The sequence below is a fragment of the Puma concolor genome, chromosome D4, assembly GCF_028749965.1.
Source record: "Puma concolor isolate L17-30 chromosome D4, mPumCon1.1.hap2, whole genome shotgun sequence".
Lineage (NCBI taxonomy): Eukaryota > Metazoa > Chordata > Mammalia > Carnivora > Felidae > Puma > Puma concolor.
The window spans coordinates 33,839,546-33,856,683 of NC_141679.1; the positions used below are offsets into that span (position 1 = coordinate 33,839,546).

Here is a 17,138-nt window from a genome sequence, read left to right on the forward strand (position 1 = left end):
CCAGAAATAATGACAAACAAGTAATAAAATGGCAATATATATGTATATCAATAATTACTTTGAATGTAAATGAACTAAATGCTCCAATCAAAAGACATAAGGTTTCAGAATGGATAAAAAAAAAAAAAACAAAACAAAAAAACAAGACCCATATATATGCTGCCAACAAAAGACTTATTTTAGACCTAAAGACATCTGTAGATTGAAAGTGGTGGGTGGGCGGAGAAACAATTATCGTTCAAATGAATGCCACAAGACCACTTATATTGGACAAACTAGACTTTAAAACAAAGACTGTAACAAACAAAGACTGTAACAATAGATACAGAAGGAAACTATATCATAATAATCTATCCAACTTTACAACAAAGACTGTAACAAGAAATAAAGAAGGAAACTATATAATAATAATCTATCCAAAAAGAAGATATAACAATTGCAAATATTTATGCATCCAACATGGAGGCACTCAAATATATAAAACAGTCAATAACAAACATAAAGGAACTAATTGCTAGCAATTCAATAATAGTGGGGGACTTTAATACTCCACTTACATCAATGGATAGATCATCTAAACTGAACATCGATAAGGAAACAGTGGCTTTGAATGACATGCTGGACCAGATGGATTTAACAGATATATTCAGGACCTTCCTAAAACATTCCTTCCTAAAACATTCCTTCCTAAAACAGCAGAATACACATTCTTTCCAAGTGCACATGGAATATTCTCCAGAATAGATCACATATTAGGTACTAAATCAGGCCTCAACAAATGCAAAAACAAAAAAAACAAACAAAAAAAAAAACAAAAAATTGAAGTCATACCATTCATGTTTTCTGATCACAACACTATGAAGTTAGAAGTCAACCACAAGAAGAAAAATTGGAAAGACTACAGATACATAGGGGTCAAGTAACATGTTATTAACAATGAATGGGTCAACCGGGAAATCAAAGAAGAAATTAAAAAAAAAAAATACATGGAAATAAATTAAAATGAAAACACAATGGTCCAAAACCTTTGGGAGGCAGCAACAGTGGTCCTAAGAGGGAAGTATATCACAATATGGGCCTACATTACCAAGCAGGAAAACTCTCAAATAAACAACCTAATCTTACACCTAGAGGAGTTAAAAAAGAAATAGAACCAATTGATGAAATCATGAACTGGTTCTTTGGAAAGATTAATAATATTGACAAGTTTCTAGCCAAACTTATTAAAAAGAAAAGAGAAAGGGCCCAAATAAATAAAATCACAAATGAGAGAGGAGAAATAACAAACACCATAGAAATACAAATAATTGTAAAAGAATATTATGAAAAACCATATGCCAACAAATTGGACAAACTGGAAGAAATATATAAATTCTTAGAAACATATAAACTACTAAAACTGTAATAGGAAGAAATAGAAAACTTGGACAGACTGATAACCAGCAAAGATATTAAATCAGTAATAAAATAACTCCCATCAAACAAAACTCCAGGGTCAGATGGCTTCACAGGTGAATTCTACCAAGCATTTAAAGAATATTCTTAAAACATCCCAAAAAGATAGAAAAGGAAGGAAAACTTCCCAGCTCATTCTATGATGTCGGTATCACCCTGATATCACATCCAGATAAAGAATCTACTAAAAAAGAGAACTACAGGCCAATATCCCTGATGAACATGGATGCAAAAATTCTCAAAAAAATACTAGCAAACTGAATTCAACAATACATTAAAAAAATCATTCACCACGATCAAGTGGGATTTATCCCTGGCTTGCAAGTGTGGTTCCATAGTCACAAATCAATTAACATGATACACTACATTAATAAAAGAAAGGATAATAACCATTTGATCATTTGAATAGATGCAGAAAAGGCATTTGACAAAGTACAACATCCATTCATGATAAAAACCTTCAACAAAGTAGTTTTAGAGAGAACATATCTCAACATAATAAAGGCCATATATAAAAAACCCACAGCTAATCACATCTTCAATGGGGAAAACCTGAGAGCTTTTCCTCCATAGTCAGGAACAAGACAGGGATGTCCAGTCTTACCACTGCTATTTAACACAGTACTGGAAATCCTAGCCATCTCAATCACACAATGACAAAAACAACAAAAATAATCAAGGAAGAAGTAAAATTTTCACTACTTGCAGACGACATGATACTCTCTATATAAAACCTGAAAGACTTCACCAAAAACTTGTTTAGAAGTGATACACAAATTCAGTAAAGTCACAGGATACAAAATCAACATACAGAAATCTTGCATTTCTATACACAAATAATGAAGCAGAAGAAAGACAAATTAAGAAATCAATTCCATTTACAGTTGCACCAAAAGCAACAAAATACCTAGGAATAAACCTAACCAAAGAAATGAAAGACCTGTCCTCTGAAAACTATTAAACACTGATGAAAGAAATTGAAGAGGACACAAAAAATGGAAAGACATTCCATGCTCATGGATTGGAAGAACAAATAATGTTAAAATGTCTATACTACCCAAAGCAATATATACATTTAATGCAACCCCTCTCAAAATACCTACAGCATTTTTCACAGAGGTAGAACAAACAAAACCTAAAATTTGTATGGAACCACAAAAGACCCCAAATAGCCAAGGTGACCTTGAAAACAAAAAGCAAAGCTGGAGGTGCCACAATTCTGGACTTCAAGTTATATTACAAAGCTGTGGTGACCAAAACAGTATGCTACTGGCACAAAAATAGACACATAAATCATTAGAACAGAATAGAAAACCCACAAACAAACCCACAAGTATATAGTCAATTAACCTTCAACAAAGCAGTAAAGAGCATCCAATGGGAAAAAGACAGTCTCTTCAAAAAGTGGTGTTGGGAAAACTGGACAGCAACATGAAAAAGAATGAAACTGAACCACTTTCTTACACCACACACAAAAACAAATTCAAAATGGATTAAAGACCTAAATATAAGACATGAAACCATAGAAATCTTAGAGGAGAACACAAGCAATAACCTCTTTGAATGTCTTCCTACTTATGTCACCTGAGGCAAGGGAAACAAAAGCACAAATAAATCATTGGAACTTCATAAAAATAAAAAAAAAAATGTATGCACAGTGAAGGAAACAATCAATAAAACTAACATGCAACTTATGGAAAGGAGAAGACATTTACAAATGACATATCTGATAAAGGGTAAATATCCAAAGAATTTACAAAAATCAACACCCCCAAAAAATGAACAATCCAATTAAAAATGGGCAGAAGACATGAATAGACATCTTTCCAAAGAATACATACAAGCCAACAGACACATGAAAAGATGCTCAGTATCACTGATCATCAGGGAAAGAAATATCAAAACCACAATGAAATACCACCTCACACCTGTCAGAATAGCTAAAATTAATGACACAAGAAACAAAAGGTATTGGTGAAAAATGGGGAGAAAGAGGAACCCTCTTTGCCTGTTGGTGGAAATCCAAACTGGTGCAGCCACTCTGGAAAGCAGTATGGAGTTTCTTCGAAAAGTTAAAAATATATAACTACCCTACAATCTAGCAACTGCACTACTATGTATTTACCCAGATAACAAAAATACTAATTCAAAGGATACATGCACCCCCTATGTTTATTGCAGCATTATGTACAATAGCCCAGTTATGGAAACAGCCTAAGTGTCCATTTACTGATGAATGGATAAAGAAGTGGCATATATATACAATGGACTATTACTCAGCCATAGAAAAGAATGAAATCTTGCCTTTTGCAATGATGTGGATGGAGTATGAAAGTATAATGGTAAGTAAAATAAGTCAGTCAGAGGAAGACATATACCATATGATTTGAGTCATATGTGGAACTTAAGGAACAAAACAAGGAAAAGAAAAAAAAAAAAAAGAAAGGAAGGAGACAAGAAACAGACTCTTAACTATTTAAAACATACTCATGTTACCAGAGAGGAGGTGAATGAGGGGATGGGTTAAATAGGTGATGGGGATTCGGGAGCGTACTAATAGTGATGAGCACTAGGTGTTGTATGGAAGTGTTGAATCACTATATTGTACACCTGAAACTAATTACACTGTATGTTAAGTAACTGGAATGTAAATTAAAAAAAAATAAGTTGTACCTCCTTTGATCTATATTGGCTGTATTTAGATAACTACTAAAACAAAACAGACTTGTAAGATATTGGCATATTATTTGAGTATTATCTTAGTTAAAAATACATATCTTACATAAAATATATGTAACATATTTATCACACATATATACTCTGCATTCAAGAAAATAAGTAAAAGTCACATTCAGTAAATTCAGAAAAGTCTATTCAGAAAATTCTGAATAGAAAAGATCTCATAAAAGTTTTTAAAAACCAGTAGAGTTTTCTAAACTGCAAAAGAAAGGCCTCAACTAGACATGATGTTTCAACTAAAGTTTAAACAGAGAGAGAGTATCACCTGGAGCTTCCTAGCCAACTTTAACCCTGGAAGAGAGTTGAGTTTGAGGAATGATATCTGTGTTAACTGGTTTCAAGATTGCATATGCCTTACATAGGTAAAATGTCATGGAAGTGCACCTGGAACATAGAGTGGCTTAGCAAGCCCAGGTGGGATGTTTCATTTAACTCCATTTTTTAAGGGAAGAAGTGGCCATGCCTCTGAACAGCTGGGACTCTGAACGGGAACCCTGTGGAAAGAGCTACCCTATTTCACATCAAAGATCAGAGGAAAGGAAGGGGAATCATAGGACAGTATGTGAACTATCAGGAGAAGGAAGGAGCAGACCTGATGTTTCATCCTCTAATTTGAGGGATTCAAAGCTCTAAGTCTTCATTAATCAAAATTATCTCTTAGAAAGCAAGTTCCAATAAATAATGACATTTATTCAAAAATTGATGTCAGTGGTGTTTTTGAAGAGCTAAACTAGTTGCAAAGAAAAATGGCTAATATTGTACAGCAACAGGATAGCTTGGAGAGTTTTGGATTCAGAATGCCTGGTAACACCATTCCATTTCTGAAGAGTTGCACTGCATGTTTTTGGAAAAGTACTACTGAATGAGAGAAGTGAGTAAAACTGGTAGGTTGCCATGTACAGTTTCAAAGACTTACATATCCACTTACCGTATTTGATCTATGTGAAAAAGCCATAGACAGGGAGGACAGGGAAGATCGTCCTTGTTTGCCAAATGGAACTGAGACAGTCAATAAATAGTGGAGAAAGGATTCAGCCTAGGGGATCATTTAGAGCTCATGTCAAGGAAAAGCATGTCAGTCCCACAAGCAACTTGGTGAAATTGCAGGAAGCATTGCAGGAAGCCAAAGCTGCTGTCAGTTGCCCTCCTCCCCCTCAGCCATGGATATATTTAAATCAAGTAATAATAAAACAAACTAGCAGCTGGTACTTCTGTAGATCCAACTCTGGAGCCCCCTCAGAAGAGAACTTTTTTTTTTTTTTTTTAGATAGAGTTTGTCATTTCTCTTTTTTAATTTTTCATTTGCTGTTTATTTTAAAGTTACATTTCTAACTAAATGAAACATTTTAAAATAAAAAAATTGGAATGAACTGAGCCAAATACCAAGTACAGACATGCCTTGAGCAATGTGCAGGCTTTTAATTTTGAAAATTTCTGCCTTCTTGGGCAGAATTCCTGCTTGTGATACATGATGTGATCAAAAACACTCAATTCCACAAATAGTAACAGAGAAGTCCCTTCCCCATGTCCAGATGCTGAGTCCTCAATTAGCAGGCAAGGGGAGTGGTGGTACATTATTTGTATTTTTAAAAACTATGTTAATGAACCACAATTTCTTTATCCTTCGTCAGTCGATGGACAGTTAGGCTCTTTCCATAATTTGGCTATTGTTGAAAGTGCTGTTATAAACATTGGGGTACAAGTGCCCCTATGCATCAGCACTCCTATATCCCTTGGGTAAATTCCTAGAACTGAAAACAAACTGAGGGTTGATGGGGCGTGGGAGGGAGGGAGGGAGGGGTGGGTAATGGGTATTGAGGAGGGCACCTTTTGGGATGAGCACTGGGTGTTGTATGGAAACCAGTTTGACAATAAATTTCATATAAAAAAAAAACTATGTTAATGATCACCAATAACTGACTGCTTACTATATCAAAGTCATTCCCCACACTTTCAGTCTCCATAAAACTTGGTGGGTATGACTTTCCACATTTTATGACTTTAGGGAGCTGAGGCTCAGAGAAGGTAGCTTGTTTAGGGACAGACACTTCCAACTGGCTGACTTTAACAGCACACCTTCTGCCTGCATCATTCTAGTCCTTGTGAATCTCAGGCTTCCAAAAACAATTGATGTACTTCAACTAAGGGAGACAAATTGAATTTCTGTTGCTTTGACTACTTTCTACATGGGAGGTTAGAATTCAAGTAGACACACCTTCTTGAATTCTTTGACAACCAATGTCCTGCAACAAAGCCAGAGACCTTTACTCACATGATCAAATCTGCTTCTTACTCTTGATTGTATAGTCCCTCAACTGCCTGAATCCACCTTCATTTCTTTATCTGTAAAATGGGGACTATGTGAGATGCCTTGCCCATTCTCTCGGGTTGCCGTAGAGCCAACTGTATAAATTCATGAAGGTGTTTGCCAATTGAAAAACTCCCCACAAATGGCATTAGTGTGATTTTTCTCACCTCAGAAAGAATGCTGTCAACATCTTTGGCATGGTTATATTCAGCCATGGTAAAACCAGCTTGAGTTTTCTTATCTCTCCCCCTCACTTCTAATAACTATACAGCAAAGAAAACTGAAATGGGTTTTGTGCAGCAGAAGCCACAGAAAAAGGATCACATCTTCAGTAAATCTTGAGGAAGGGCTGATTCTGCTGGTGCTGCCAACATGTGCCAAATGTGTCTCTCAGCTTGCTCCATCAGTAGCAGGTGTTCACAGGCTGGTGAGGATGGAGAGAAACCTGCCTTCCCCATCCCAGTTTGCCTGTCTTTCACTTGTCAAGGGTTTTGACAGGCATTTTGCAGTTTCTTGTCACAGTTCTAAGCACGGCTGCACAGCATGCTGCTTAAAGCAACCCCAAGTCAAGGAACTCTGAGAATTCTCCCTTAGAGTTTCTGTTTGATGACTTGCCTAGATATGAGTGCTGGTAGCCCTTTCTCTTGACATGTGTCTGCTTTGTTCATCCTCATGGGGGTCCAGAGTTTGTCCTACTGGTGATTGGGCTTTGTTTGCTCCAGGTAAGGTATCAGACTTGATTTCTGCACTTGTTTAGTAAGATCTAAAATGTCCCTTTGCCTTGCTCCCATGTATGTAGTGTATAACCTTACTTATATCATAATCACTTTTTAAAGCATCTGTCTCTCCCACTACACTCCCAACTTCTAGGAGAAGGAGCCCTGTAATATTCCTAACACCCCAAGTAGAGTGTCTGGTATATAACAAAGGCTAATAAATGCATATTGGACTGAATCTTAATTCAATGCAATTGAGATACTTGAAAATGAAAATCCCTCTGAAGGAAATGAGGCCATATTTCTTCTAGTTATTGAAACTTTTTTGGTGATAATACCACTAGAATTTACGGATTTCACCAGTACTGGCTTTTGGTCATAGGCCTAAAGTCTATTTTTGTAGTTGGCTGTTACAGTAACAAAATCACTTGTTAGACTCACCTTCACATATAGGTGGATATCATTTAAGACATATATATACACACACCTATATGATATGATAGGATAGATATATAATACATATTTATAAAATATATTTCAATGATTTATATATAATGTTTATTTAAAATATATATTCAGATTAAATGTGTATTATTTTATATATTATGTACTTTTGAAATATATATATGTATATATAGATGTGTGTGTGTATATATATATATATATATATATATATATATATATATACTTGAAATATACTTCTAGGTACAGGGCAGAATGTGCAATTTTTATTGGTTTGATTTGCACACCCACTGATAGAATATTTTCTTTTGCTGAGGTTTGTTATTATTCTAGACACAGCCTGGATAACAGAATGTGTTTAATTCACATCAGTAAACCATTATTATGCAAAGTGAAATTGAAGGAAAGGTTTTCCTATTTGTGTTCTTGGGAAATAGGGATCCGACACACATACACCACCACCAATCCTAATCCTTCTTGACTTCCCATATTTATTTTGAATGTCTGGGAAGTTATGCATACCAGGACAGGGTAATCACATTTCATGCTTCCAAGAATGATCTGATCACAAGAGGGTCAGAAAGGACTCTGTTCTCCCCTACAGAATTGTTTGGTTGGTCAGGTGCACTAATTGGGGTAAGAGATTATGAAATTCCTGTGAAGTATCAAGCAGTTGCCATTTCACAATGCTAGAGAGTGAACTTGTAGGAGCAATGTTAAGGAAGCTTCACACAATCACTGCACAGAGTGCTATTTCAATTTTCCCTGTTCTCCACTACTATCTCCGTCCTCTGGCATCAGACAATACATCTCTTTCATACACAGAGGGAATCTCCGTGCTAAAAAGGAATTTAGATTGCCTAGTCTTCTGACTTTACAGAAGGTAACATGTTCTAAAAGTTTAAGCGGCTTGCTTAAGAGCTTATTACGAGCTAAGAACCTAGGCCTCATGGCTTCAGTCATATTTTTTTTCCATGACATTACAGCTGAAATCTGCTGTACACAGGTCAGTCAGGTTCAAACACATCCATAGTTCTCAAGCTTAAACGTTCATTTGAATCACCCAGATGGCTTGTTAAAATAGATTGGTGGACTCCACCCCCAGGGCTTCAGACTCAGTAGTAGGTCTGGCATGGGGCTAAGAATGTACATTTCTAATAAGTTTGCAGGTGATGCTCATGCTGCTGGGCCAAGGACCATACCTGAGATACACTAAAGTTATCTAACAGACAAAAATTGCCCTTTCTTTCCTCTTAATTTGTTCAACCTAAAAGGTTGAATAAAATTTTCTTATTCATCAATATTTACTGAACATGAACCAGATACCTGGCATGTTTGGTGCTAAGGACCAGAAACATGAAGATGACAAAAGCACAATCCTCTTTTTGAAGAGTTCACAATCAGTGGGGAGGGACAGATACATAAATAATTACTGAGCAACCTAACTTTTAAGTGTAGTGATAGAGGTTCATACAAAGTGTAATGGTTGCCCAGCCCTGAAAGTAATGACACCAAGACTTTTCAGGGAAGGTTTTGCCAGAGAGGTGACATTTGGCTGGGCTTTGAAGGACAAGTGGGATTTTCCCAGATGGAGCAGACAAAAGAATATCCTTTTAGGCTGAAGGAAAAGCAGGTGCAAAGGCATGGAGAGTGACATTTTTAGGAAGAATTGGCTAAGTAAGAGTGGCAGAAACATGGGGTGTGTGGAACAGAAGTCAGGGAGTGAAAGATGAGGATGGAAAGATATTGAGGGTGAATGGCATTCCCTATTCTGCCAAGGAGTCTGTAGATCACCTTGTATGTCGCAGGGATACTGAAAGCTTTTCAGCTGGGACATGCTTTAAGGTTACTGTGGCTAGAGTGTGGAGGACAGATGAGAGGGGTTTCTTTGAAGCAAATAGAAGAATCTATTACAGCTATCTACATTAGAAATGAAGGTAACTGGGGGCGCCTGGGTGGCTCGGTCAGTTGAGTGTCTGACTTCAGCTCAGATCATGATCTCACAGTTTGTGAGTTCGAGCCCTGTGTCAGGGTCTGTGCTGACAGCTCAGAGCCTGGAGCTGCTTTGCATTCTGTGTCTCCCCCTCTCTCTGCCCCTTCCTTGCTCATACTCACTGTCTCCCTGTCTCTCAATAATAAATAGATGTTAAAAAAAAAAAAAAAAAAAAAAAAAAGAAATGATAACTTATCCAAAACAATAGCAATGGAAATGGACAGGAAAGAGTATTACAGGGTTAAAATAACTAGGACTTGCTATCAGAGGTAAATAAGAGTAAAGAGAGCCATAGATAATTCTATTGTTTCTAGCTTGGTCCACTGATGAATTGGAAATGCTATGAACAGATACAGCAAATAGAAGTAGGTTGGAGTGAAATCAGTTCATCTTGGACAAGTTGGGATTCTGGTTTCTTCAGAGAGGTAGGTAGGATGCCCTACTGTGGCTGGGAAATAGGGTTTAAGTTCAGGAGAATGGTCAGGAGAGATTGGGGTAAAGTCATGGAAGGGTATGAGCCTGCTAAGGGAGATATGAATTTCTTGTCCTGGATTAATATGTAAATTGCTTGTCAGAGTGATAAGTGATATAACCTCAATTATAAAGAGGAAACCAAAAAAAAAAAAAAATGATACATGTTAAACTAAGGGATAACCAAGAAAAATGGAAAATCAGAATTCAAAATTTCTAATTTTGACATCTGAACATTTTGAGAATGAATGCTAAGAAAAAGACTATAGCAACATGAATCTGCACTTCCCAGATCATGCTCTTCACCAAGCCACTACTGCTTCATCACTTGAGGCTTTGGAAAAACTCTTCTCTGTTCCAGGGCTCAGTTACCTCAACTGTAAAACAGGGCTGCTGAGAGAATTTAACAATTCCTACAAAGCACTTAGCATGTTTGGCACATCAAAAGGGTGCTGTAATTTTTTTTGAAATATATATTCAGCAGTGGAACAATTTTGCTAGAAAATAGAAGATAAAAACTGTCCAGAAAAGCCACCAGTAAAAACAAGTGAAGACAGTAACTGTAAAGACAAATGCTATTCAGATGGCTTCTTCTTGCTAATTCCTGAATATCCAGAAAGGGGGTGCATAATTAGTCTGGCATGCCATCTACCATAACTGTGACACCATAAAATATTCCTGATTCATTGTATTAGTTTTCTATTGTGTAACAAATTGCCAGGAACCTGGAGACTTAAAACGGCACAAATTTATTTCATGGTCTCACAGCATGACTAGATACTCTGCTTAGGGTCTCATGAGGCTGAAACCAAGGTGTTGGCTGGGGCTGCAGTTCGTTTCTCATAAGGCCCTCTTCCAAGCCTACAGGTTGTTGGAAGCATTCATTTCTTTGTAGTTGTAGAACTGAGGTCCCAGATTCCTGCTTAGCTATTACTCTCAGCAATTCCAGGCAGCTGGCAGTTCCTAGCCACATGGCCCCAGAGGTAGTTCATAGGAATGTTTGCTTTCTTCTAGTACTGCAGGGACTTATACTGAATCCTCTTCCTTCTAATCTCCAACTTCTCTTGCCTCTGACCTCTAGAACAAGATTTAATGGGCTTGTGTGATCAGCCCATCTGGATAATCTCCCGATCTTAAGATCAACTGATCTGGGACCTTAATTACATCTACAAATTTCCTTCACAGAAGCACCTAGAATGGTCTTTGAATAACTGGAAGAAAGTGTGTGTCCAGGGATCTGGACCATCTTAAGAATCTTGTCTACCACATTCCTGAAGCAAATGCAAGTTCAGTCCCATGACTGAGCAGTGACTTTTAGCAGCATTATTACATTTAACATGTGCCCTTTGGGCTATTTCTCTATGTTCCTTCTACATTTGAATGACAAGTTGCTGAATATCTCAAAGGCCAAGAGACATGGATTTAGAAGAGTGACTGATTTTCTCCCCGTGCTCTTGGGGTACTTCTGAATGATGTGTAATTATAAGTCTTTCCCCTCTGACTCTGTGCCCCTAACACCTATATAATCATTGGGTCAAGGCAAGGATTTATCTGTCATTGAAAGGAAAAAAAAAAAAAAAAAAGTGGCTTTTCAACTCAAAATTGCTTACTATCCTAGACCAAGATTTGAGAAGTATTAGTTTGATCAATGCAGTCCTGGCAATAAATCAGTTGAGGCCAAGCCTGGTTTGGGGCGGAGAGGGAGTACTTGAACATATGCTTGTCCTGAACATGTATTTAAATTTAATTTAGGAGCAATTTATTTTATGTTGTCAAATCAACTGGCTTCATTCAAGAGGCCCCTAATTCAGACACAGTCAGGCTAAGAAACCAGTAATAAGAAGAAGCAAGGAGCAAATGCTGACGGTAGAGGTGAAGTACAAATCATGCCCAAGATGCTTAACCTCTAGGGCCCCCCAGAAACCATGGTCTCAGCAACTAGTCTCAGCCAGGTGAAACTCCATAACTTTTTAGATAGATCTGTACTTGAACACTCCAGTGTTGCTGGCAATAGCAATCGGCCTAGAAAGAGAGACCCCTCCCCTCTCCTTCCCAAAATATATCAAGATCCTGAAGATCAATCTACATTAGGGTGCTTTCATATGTTGATATACTGTTAGCTGGTCAAAGGATTACAGACTAGTCAATACAATACACAGAACAAGAGATGGTGTAATAATTTCTTGATTATCTTGAGCTACCAAAGTTTACACTATGTAAAGGTTAATAGATACCCTGGACATTATGAACATTATCAGCGATTACATGTATGTTCACATTTTGGTTTGTGTTTCAAGGAAGACTCTAAGTTAATTTTAAATTGCCTTTATTTGTACTTTTTCTCTTCTGCCAAAAGTAATTATGAGCCTTTATAAACTCGTATTTCCATGCAATAAAGAGATTCCAAAACCCATAAATATGGGTGTTCTTACATTACTGAGTAATAACCACTTATTCTTGCGTCTGTTTATCCTCACTCTACTTCATCCCCAACAAAAGGGATGATAATAGGGGCACTATATGTACTCCTTGCATTGTAAGACTAAAGTGCTCTTTTCTTTCTGAAGATCAGACTCATCTCTAAAAGAAACTGGATTTCTGACTGCACTGGTAGAAATCAAAGCAAGTTTTTGAAGTTTATTTATTTATTTATTTAGAGAGACAGCATGAGCAGGCGAGGGGTGGGGAGAGAATTCCATGTAAGCTCCATGCTGCTAGCGCAGAGCCAGACACAGGGTCTAAAACCCACCAACTGTAAGATCTTGACCCAAACCAAAACCGAGAATTGGATGCTTAACCGACTGAGCCACCCAGGCGCCACTCAAAACAACTTTTGGAATACACTTCCAAAGTTAAAGAAAAGAAGAAAAGAAAAACAACTATTCATTTTAAATTTAACTAATCTATTTTTTTTGGGGGGAGGGGTGTTATTCCTAGTTTACTGCCCATAGACATAGTAGAGCATTATTTTGCTCAAACCTAGTTAAACAGACCCAAGTTGGGAAGAACCAAATATATCTTGGCAATATTCTAGTGAGAAGGCAAGTTCATTTGGAAAAAAATTCTTATTTGCTTACACATTAGTACAAATTCTGAGAAAGATGTTAAAATTACATCACATATATAAAAAAATTTTTTAAATGTTTACTAATTTTTGAAGGAGAGAGATACAGCGTGAGCGGGGGAGGGGCAGAGAGACGGAGACACAGAATCCGAAGCAGGCTCCAGGCTCTGAGCTGTCAGCACAGAGCCCGATGTGGGGCTCGAACTCACAAACTGTGAGATCATGACCTGAGCTGAAGTCGGACGCTTAATCGGCCCAGGTTCCCCTACATTACATATATAAATTTTAGTTACTCTGTTTATCCAGAAGGTCAAGCCAAGACCAACAAGTTAGATTTATGTAGTTTTGGTTTAACCTAAGAAAATGTTGGGAATACAGACATCCAGCATTAAGCTTAGGCACTTCTACATACATGATAGTAAAAGCCTTGAAAGTACTTGCTCAACATTATCTTTCAAAACTAACACACTGTGATTAACAACTAAACTTGACTATGTTTCTGCTCTGAACAAAAAGCTATGTATAACTTTATAGAAAAGGGAAGCATAGACTTCTCTCAGAAATGAACTATCAAATTTTAAGTCATTATCTCAAAAGCATCTCAATTTCATCACAGGAATAATTCCAGTGGCTGTGGACAAAATCTGATTTTTGTTCTTAATGACAATGTTGTGAATTTCTCTCAAATATTTTGGTACTTGTCTTTTATTGTGTGCTCATTTTTGTTTCATCACAAAATCATCCTAGTTCTAAAAAACAAGAACTAGAACTAAACAAGAACAAGTCCTAGCTATATCACTGACTTGCTGAATGACCATGGGCAAATCACTAGAACTATTTTCAAGTTTCACTTACCACCAGTGAAATAAGCACCTTACAGTAGTAGCTTTGAAACTCTCATAAGGTAATTGATTTGACAACACCTTAGAAATCATAAGCAGTACACATGTAAATTTTTATGTACTTCTGCACATTGTATGATACAAACCCAGTGTTAAGTTGCTAATAAGTGTTGATGCCATTATAGGAGAAGTAAAGAGAACTTTTTTAAATAATAATTTGGTTCGTTTTCCAATTTGGTTTATCATCTCGTCTTCATTTTTATTATATCTTCTTCCTCTAGATAAGACACAGAACTTGTTCTCTTCTCTGAGGGATTAATGGTCCCTGTGGAGTCTGAGAAGAAGGCCACAAATATTCATCGCCAAAGAATAACAACCTACATTTGTCTTTTCAGTCTTGTCGTATCTGCAGGACTGAAGTCTGCCAATATCCATTTGTCTGTACAGAACATCTGTAAGTCCGATGCTTGTTCTGGTGTCATGGGGACACGGACAAAGATGACAACTTCACTGGCGGTACTTTCAATCAGCACGGAAGGCTTTCCCTTTGGGGTCTGCCAGGATGATTACACCCCAACAAGCTATGCCTAAGGAAAAAAAACAACAGTACCTCATATGTATGTTATACTTTAGTTTACTAGGTGCTTTCATATATGCCATCTTATTTAATCCTCACAACACTCCTAGAAGACACATCATCATTACATTTTTTTTTTTTTTATAAAAGAGTGAAATTCTGAAAAGGAAAAGAAAATTTAGAGAGAGAGAGAGAAAAAAAATCTGTTACCTCCCCAAGCAAGAAAGGGATTTAAGGAGAACCGATTTGGGGAATCTAATTAGAAAGTTAAGAGATCTGTAAACCTAAAATCCTACCCATTCAACTGGTTTAAAGAGCAAAAAAAAAAAAAAAAAAAAAAAAAAAGGAAAAAAAAAATCACTGCATTTTACTCTAAGACATCTTAACATCACTTATAATAATCAGTCATTATTGCTACAGCTAAGGACTGTGGGCCAGCCATTCACCCATAGTACACCGAGAATGTGGGTTTGCACCGAACCTAAGACGTGACTTCAAAGCCCTAGTTTTTATCTCACTAAGGCTTTCTCCAGAATCTGGAGAACAAAGCATGGGTCTGGTGACAGATAAACTTGGATCAAAAACCAGTTGTGTCCTATCCTAATTATCTGACCTTTAACATCTTACTCTCTATGCCTTAGTTTGTTCAGCGGTAAAAAGGGATTACTATAATCATACCTATCTCTAATAGTTATCGTTAGGATTAACGATTGAAGCTAACAAGAGTTCTCAAGAAATATTGTCATTAAAAAAAAAAAAAAAGAAAAGAAAAGAAACACCGTCCCAAGAACTTCCTCTCCCCGCCCCTGCTCCTAGTTTGGTGTGCCTCGACCACGTGACCAGCCCCGCAACCCGCCCGCGTGACTGCGGCCCACTTCTCCCTATCCCCCTGCCCAAAGGCCCTGAGATCCCCCGACTCTCACTGATGCCGATGACCATCTGCGTAATAGTCCCTGGGCTCGGGGCGTATCCCAGCTTCATGGGCTTCCGCGCCACCCAGTACACATACCCGCCCGCCCCTATCAGCCCCGACCCGGAGAGCACGCGACAGCTCCAGCAGTTATTAAGTAGAGGCGCTTCCGCTGGAGAGGTCGGCGCTCCAGGTGCAGCCAGGGGCAGGGGCTCGGCGGAGTTGGTGACCTCAGGAGGCGCAGCGACTTTGATGGGCTCCACAGGTTGGGACAAGAAAGAACCCATATTCAAGAACTCGGTCTCAACTGCGGGAGTCTTCCGACCGAACTGACGTCAAAGATACGACCGGAAGCAGAGCCCCGGCTCACTGCACCGGAAGCAGCCTGAGGGTCGCTGGGAAATGTAGTTCTGGCCTGCCTCGAACGGAAAAAAGATGGTGGCAGCCCGTGTTTGTGGATTTCTGAGGCAACAAACTCGGCATTGCCAGAGGCCATTCCCTGCTACACCCTGCCCCAATCATTTTAAGAATTATGACTTAAATTAAGAATTAAATTAAATTAAGAATTAAACCCCTAAATGTCTCAACTCTTACTTTCCTTAGAGGAGGAATCTGGATTTCTAATTTTTTTTGCCTAGCAAACAATGTGAGATCTTGAGCATTACATTTCACCTGTCTCAAGAAAAGAATTAAGTTTTGTATGTGCTTAACTATATGCTAGACACTTTGCTAAGCGATCATCTGCATCATGCCATTTAATCTTTCCAATCCAATGACATATCAGTTTCCCAATACATGACAAAACTGGTGAAATGACATAGCCATATTTGAAACCAATGTCTGTGTCAATACAGTCAAATTTCTTAAATGTTACCTGTACATATTATCGATGCAAAATGAACAAATCTTTTTCTTAAATTTTGAAGACAAAGGAAAAGAGTTGTATTCGAGCTCAAGAGGGAACAGCTGCCTGATATACACAATTTTCACAAAGAAGAGAGTGTTCTGGGAAAGGAACATTTGGTACAAGATTATATATGTTTTTACAGAAAGAGTTACAAATCATCATGATGAAGAACATTCCAGAAAGTCACAGCTTTTTGTTTTTATCTTATGTTTTTAGGATATTGGCAAGTTGCATGACTTTAAACTTATGGGAAACAGGGAAATTTCTTTATTCTTATGTTCAGAATACTCATTTTATTTTATTTTTATTTTATTTATTATTATTATTATTATTATTTTATTTAAAGCAGACCATGTGTGCTTAGGGCAGAAATAGAGCCCATTCTTTGAGGTTTTGACAAGTCATTTTGACCTTGATAAATGTTAAAATATAGCTTCCCTAGGATCTCAAGAGCAGGAAACATTCAAAGTTGAAAATTTCCTTTATTAATATTGTGAGGAGATTACACAAATATAATCAAGGTGTTAAAAATGTGTTTGAATTACCTGGATAAATACTTTTCATTTTCCCTTTAGCTTTTTTCCTAAAGTCATGATCTCAATGTTGTCATACTCACGATATTGTTCTACTTTGAGGGCCCTGGAGATAATTCAACTCAGAATCAGGCTAATAGACTTGAAGAGTTAATGTAGGA

General features: G+C 37.4%; 1 protein-coding gene across 1 annotated transcript; it reads right to left on the bottom strand.

Annotated features, from left to right (window-relative positions):
- Positions 1 to 12,453: 12,453 nt before the first annotated feature.
- Positions 12,454 to 15,893, bottom strand: DMAC1 (distal membrane arm assembly component 1). The gene is made up of 2 exons (XM_025914518.2): positions 15,551 to 15,893; positions 12,454 to 14,637 (listed from the first exon to the last, which is right to left on the bottom strand). Exons 1-2 carry the CDS (start codon positions 15,822 to 15,824, stop codon positions 14,573 to 14,575), a joined length of 339 nt encoding a protein of 112 aa, XP_025770303.1. The 5' UTR covers positions 15,825 to 15,893; the 3' UTR covers positions 12,454 to 14,572.
- Between the last annotated feature and the right edge of the window lie 1,245 nt (positions 15,894 to 17,138).

Excerpts from the sequence above, each read along its gene's own strand:
- DMAC1 (XM_025914518.2), bottom strand. The coding sequence starts at position 15,824 with ATGGGTTCTTTCTTGTCCCAACCTGTGGAGCCCATCAAAGTCGCTGCG. Across the intron at positions 14,638-15,550 it reads GCAGATGGTCATCGGCATCA|GCATAGCTTGTTGGGGTGTA; the intron begins GTGAGAGTCGGG and ends TTTTTTCCTTAG.